The sequence below is a fragment of the Colobus angolensis genome, unplaced genomic scaffold, assembly GCF_000951035.1.
Source record: "Colobus angolensis palliatus isolate OR3802 unplaced genomic scaffold, Cang.pa_1.0 Scaffold100, whole genome shotgun sequence".
NCBI classification, from domain to species: Eukaryota; Metazoa; Chordata; class Mammalia; order Primates; family Cercopithecidae; genus Colobus; species Colobus angolensis.
The window spans coordinates 3,357,732-3,363,731 of NW_012110920.1; the positions used below are offsets into that span (position 1 = coordinate 3,357,732).

Genomic DNA, 6,000 nt, shown 5'->3' on the forward strand with positions numbered 1-6,000 from the left:
AGATGCAGGCTGTATGTTAGTACACAAAGACTGCTCTGTAAATTCTCTTTTTCTTCCCTGTCTAGAAACCCCTTGCCTTTTATAGAGAACTACAGTCTTCATTGTCATGTACTCGGCCTCATCAGGTTTTGTTGTTCCCAGGAATAAATGTCCCCTTTGTCTTTGGGTGGGGCCCCCTTGTGGCTAACCAGCTCCGTCAACCCTGCTGCAGTGGCCAGCACGGAAGCCCTTCCTGGGGCCGCACTTTCCCCCAAAGGCACACAGTTAAGGTTTCTGAAACAGAGAACGAATAGCCTTTTATCATCTGTGAAAGGAGAGACACTGGCAATTTCCTGCCTCTGGCCTAGTGTCAGAATTTCTCCTGATTGCTAGAGGCTGTATTGTACATTTTAAGTGGGCTTGCTACACATGTATTCCCAGCCCAACCCTCAGCCAGAGGGAGTGGTAAGTCAGATCACTTCAGCAGCCTGTTCAAATAAACAGGGATAATCGCTGAGTGGTCCTCCCAACTAATCAGTACGTGAAAGGAAACATCTGCCTGGGCTTAATTGCTGTTTTTTTGGTTACACTTTTCCCTCCTCTTCTTCCCCCATCCCCCACCCTGGGGCTAGGTTATTTAAGTCATGGGTAAGCAACAGGGTAGAGGAATAGGAGCTTTCTCCTTTAACCTCTGCCATTCAAACAGAAGGAGGAGTTAAGAAACGAACGATAGGAGGCTGGCAGGGGGAGCTGGCCCGGAGGCAGGAGGGCAGGGCAGTGGGAAGTGATACTCATGGTCACTTCCTGACCCTGTTGCTGACTCTGGGGCTCGGAGTGAGTCATGTTGCCTCACTTCACCTCCTTGGGCCTCTGTTGTTTCAGTGGAGCTCAGCTTTCCTCTCAATGGAAAGGAGAGGCTGGTATGTGAGATCGCGGATGAAAGGCATTCCTTCTTGTGACTTCTTCCAGCAGTTGAGGTCATTGGATGAGAGACCCTGGGAATGGTAAATTTAAGACTGGCAAGATGCTCCTGAACCCGTCCATTTTGTAGAGCATCTGGGTCCCCTAGGAGAACTTGCTCATTATCTTCTAAGCCAACCAGCCGTACACTAAAGGGAGTGATGTTTGAAGCTAATATGGACTCTAGAAGCCAGGCAGAAGATCATGTAGAATCATAGAATGGCAGAGGTTGGAAAAGACCTTAGAAATGTTTTAGCTGAAGCTTTTCATTTTATAGAAGGGAAAACAGAGGGCCAAAGAGGTTAACCAGGTTGTTCAGAGTTATCTCTTTGGTAATGCAGGAGCCAGGAATAGAAAATGTTATGATTGCAAATTTAGGGCTCCTTCCACCCCTTTCCCCACTATCAGATGTAAAAATTCATGCCTACTCATGACAGAGGCCACACATAGGTTATATTCCATAATGAATACCTTAATAGAAAAAATGGGCAGAGAACACCTTAATAGGAAAATGGCAGATTATAAAAGAAAAATGAAAATGACTGATAAACATTTTTAAAAATGCTCAGGCTCACTAGAATCAAAGGACTGCAAATTACAGGAGGATACCACATCAAATTGTCAAGGCAATAAAATGTGAAATAAACATTCATATATGCTATTGGTGTTATTTTAAATTGGTACCGTTTTTCTCAAAGGCATTTTAGTAATATAAATGGTAGTCTTTGACCCAGCAATGTTATTTCTAGGAGAAAATAATGAAAGGTGTGTGCATTAGATCATATACAAAGTAATGTGATATGGCATTTTTTATCACAAAAATTTAGAAGCGAAGTACATGTCGCAGAATGGGAGCTGCATCAATATAATGTATTATAATGCTATAGAAGAATAATACATGTGGAAATGTTTACAACATATGTTTAAGTGAATAAGTTACAAAACAGGATTTATAATGCAATCCCAATTTTGTAAAAATAGAGAAGATTAGAAAAATACATGACAACCCTTAGAGTGATGATTTCTTAGTGGTAGGCATTTAAGAGTTACTTTTGTTTTCTTTTTTGAGGTTTTCTAGTTTCCTTATTATAATAAACATATATTACTTTTGTAATCAGAAAAAAAGTATTTTTTAAGTAGAGATATATTGAAAAAAAAGCAAGATTTTAAATGATGTGTATCTGACATGAAAGACTCCTTTTTTTTTGCCTGGGAGCTAGCAGCCATGGTGGGAGGGATGGGAGACAGTATTACAACTTCTGTTAGAATGGCATTTTGATATCCAAATTTCTAGCAGGGAAGATCTAGAAGGAGCTGACAAAAGATAAAACAAGGGCTTTCCCTCTCAATGACCCATGCTGCCAATCAGTTTTAGCCCTCTTAGGTTTGGCATATAACAGTATAGAAGTTGTGACAATTTCCTTCCTGCTTCCTCATTCTTTCTTTCCTTTTTTTTTTTGAGACAGAGTCTCACTCTTATCGCCCAGGCTGGAGTGCAATGGCACAATCTCGGCTCCTTGCAACCTCCGCCTCCTGGGTTCAAGTGATTCCCCTGCCTCAGCCTCCTGAGTAGCTGGGATTACAAGCATGTGCCATCACGCCTGGCTAATTTTTGTATTTTTAGTAGAAACGCAGTTTCACTATGTTGGCCAGGCTGGTCTCAAATTCCCGACCTCAGGTGATCCACCCACCTCGGCCTCTCAAAGTGCTGGGATTACAGGTGTGAACCACCGTGCCCAGCCCTATTCTTTATTTCTACTGCTCTATGTAGTTAGATGTCAGCCCTGGGTGGCAGCAGCAAAGAACTCAGGAGCCATCACTGCTCAAGATTAATTAGTTGGAGACCCTTTAACATAGATTTTCAGCATCTAGTAACAGCTAATCTCTCAGGCAGTCAATATTGAGATACCGCTGCCTTGTGAGTTTCGGGTAGAAATAAAGCAAGTAAGAAGTATAGTTCCATCCTGCTTGGAGTTTTCTATTTAATTAGGGACTTTGAAGCCCCTGGATGTTTATATACTTTTTCCTATTTCATCCCATTACACATCTTATTTTCCTTTGAAATCTTCTGGAATGCTTGACTGCAAGTATCTGAGAAACTGTGTTCCACCTAACAACAGTTGCTAGGTAGGATGTGGCTTTCAGTTCTGCTCTTCGGGGACCAATAGAAAAATCAAAGGCTACCACCCTTTTTCCCTCCATGCAATTGCCTTTGCTGGGCTATAGAAAGGGCACATTTCATTTTATTAAAACTCTTTGAGTAATCTGACCATAATTGGGTCTGATTGGAGTGGTTATCTGATTTGCTGGGTTAAATAATGGGCCTTAATTGAGTCTGGGTTATTTGTAGAGCCAGTGCGGCTTTTGCCTTCGTTGCTCCCTCCTCTCTCTTCTGTTTCCCAATTAACCTTCATTCCTCTTTCCTTGCAGAGTAAAGAAGTCGGCCAGCAGCTCCAAGATGATTTGATGAAGGTCTTGAACGAGCTCTACTCGGTAAATCAGATGGGTTGCTTGACTCTTTAATAAGCAGAGGGAAGCAGCATTTGGCAGCTTGCAGCCATAGTACGTCAGCAACAGAACTGAACTGAGGTTGAGGACAAGTGCATGGTCCCCACTGGGGGTGACCCCACCCATCTCTTTTTTCACACTCGTCTTTTCAAAACAGAATGAGTCAAAAAATACTTCCTCAAAATAAGTTTTCTCCTCAGCTGTGCAAGCTCACCCTGGCTTTATTTGGGGCATAATTGCTAGAGACAAGCCAGAATCTAGGTCATTGGCACAATGGACCCCATTAGCAGCAAACAGAACCTAACGGCAAGGAACGTAGCCTGCATTGCATTATTAATATGTGCCTGTTGGAAAGGCTTTATTGTTCTAGGTTTTGCATCAGATCGTGGGTTGATCTACAGATTTGAGACTAGAACAAATGCTCTAGAGGGCAGCACAGAGTCCTAAACTCCCCCAGCAAGAGGGACCAGTTCGGGCAGAGAGAGCTTTGCACTGGCTTCCTGGAGTTTTATAAAGCCAAACCTCAGTGACGAGGCAGGCTGCGGGCTTAGAGAAGAGAACACAATCTGTTCTGAGATGACTGGCGCTTCAGGCACATGATGCCTGTGGCTGGTGCGTGTTAATTCATGCGCAGAGAGGTGGTGGTGGTGGTGGTGGTGGTGGTTGTTCCCCAGCCATGTTTTTCTAATTATAATGAAAACAAACACACACTCACACACATACACACCAAGGAAATTCCTGTTGTTATACAGGGAATACTTAAGTTGTACAGCTAATGCCTTTCAGGGGCCCCTTCTCCAGCTTGGATGTGCCAGCCTACTGTGTCATTCTCCAGCATTTCTCCATCCTGTTTGAAGGTGATACTGATTTCTAATGTTTACTTGCTTATTTGCTGCATTTTTCTTTTCTTTTCATTTCTTCCTTTCCTTTCTTTTTTTTTTTTTTTTTAATTCACAGAACAGGCAGTGGTGACATGCATGACAGGCATTTGGGATCAGATGTTGCTAATCCAGAAACCTAGGTGTGACCATTTTGTCATAGCAACTGTTAAGCAAGTAAATAGGGTAGAGTAGTCATCTGACTTATCTCCAGTGGTGTTCAGTTTGTTTTGAATTTCTACTCTGTGACTCTTCTGCTCTGAGGCCAAGCGTAGATAGATGGTACCTTTGGTTCAGCTCCCAAGTTTTCATGTCTCTCAAATGAAGTTAAGAGTTTTTAAAAATAGAAACACATCGATGTGAACCATTTTCAGACTGGATGGGTTTCCTGAACCTTGTCTTTTTAATGCTTTACTTCTGCTCTTTTAGAGCATTTTCTAAGCACCAAGAAGAGCTATCGCTCCTTTCTCCTGGCAGAGAATTCCCTAAGATAGAAAATGACACATGTAGTCATTATATAAATTCTTTTATTTTCCTGAAAGCATCTTGACCCTCTACTATTTGCAGCTGTTTCTGGGAAGGAATAGTTTGGATAACCAACAAACCTTGCCACTTCTTTAGTGGGACTCAAGGCAGCAGAAGACTAATGTCTAAGGATCTGTTAGCTTTTACCCAGGGTCCTATATCTCTTCATATGCTGTGCTTTAAGAAAAAAATAAGTGAAAGGGCGTAAGCTGTGTTCGAGTGATGAAGAAAACCTTGAAACTTATTTCTCTGGTCTGCAGAGGGCTGAGCTGCTACCTCTGACTGCAGACTTAAGACAGCCCAATACTGGCCACCTACTTTACTGGCCATTGTGAGGCCACAGTCAACGTAGAACATAACATCTTCCCATTGATGTTCAAACTGAGAATTGCCTGAGTGTGGTATCCCCTGTCATAAGGTGAGCTGGAGTACACTTTCATAATCTGTCAAAGGCCAAAATTAAAATGTGATGTTTTCCTCTAGTAGGCAATGGAAAAGAGGGAAAAAAGAGTAGAGGCACTAGAAAGTTTCAGAGAAGTCAAAACATTCTGGTCCAAATGGAGTTTTAAGCAGAGGGAGTTTTACCCCAAGGGGACATTTGGCAATGTCTGCAGACATTTTTGATTGTTACAACTGGAGGAGTAGAAGGTGCTACTGGCATCTAATGATCTAGAGGCCAGGGATGCAGCTAAAATCCTACAGTGCACAGGGCAGCCCCCACAAAAAAGAATTATCTGACCCACAATGTCAATATACCAAGACTGAGAAATGCTGGTCTAGTGACTAGAGTCTCCTGAATTAAGCAAGCTAGATACTACCCTGTCTTGACTACTAGCTGTATGAACTTGAGGGATACTCCAAACCTCTATGACCTTGGTCTCTGCATACTCTCCATGCACTGGTATTTCTATATCCTAGGGGGTGGAGAGTAGTTGAGTGAGTTATACTTCCTGAAATATTAGACTATAGCTAAGAATCAAATAGGTTTCCAGATTCTCTAGGCCATTAGAAAGTTCAGTGAGCCGGGCTCGTGCCTCTAATCCCAGCACTTTAGAAGGCTGAGGCAGGTGGATCACGAGGTCAGGAGATCGAGACCATCCTGGCTAACATGGTGAAACCCCGTCTCTACTAAAAATACAAAAAAAATTAG

At 42.5% G+C, this 6,000-nt stretch overlaps 1 protein-coding gene across 1 annotated transcript in view; it reads left to right on the forward strand.

Moving 5' to 3' along the window:
- Positions 1-6,000, forward strand: part of SRGAP2 (SLIT-ROBO Rho GTPase activating protein 2) — a 263,500-nt gene that overhangs the window by 180,988 nt on the left and 76,512 nt on the right. The window contains exon 5 of the mRNA XM_011937394.1: positions 3,370-3,432. Within this exon, the coding sequence (XP_011792784.1) occupies positions 3,370-3,432 (63 nt within the window). The remainder of the gene's footprint in view (positions 1-3,369; positions 3,433-6,000) is intronic.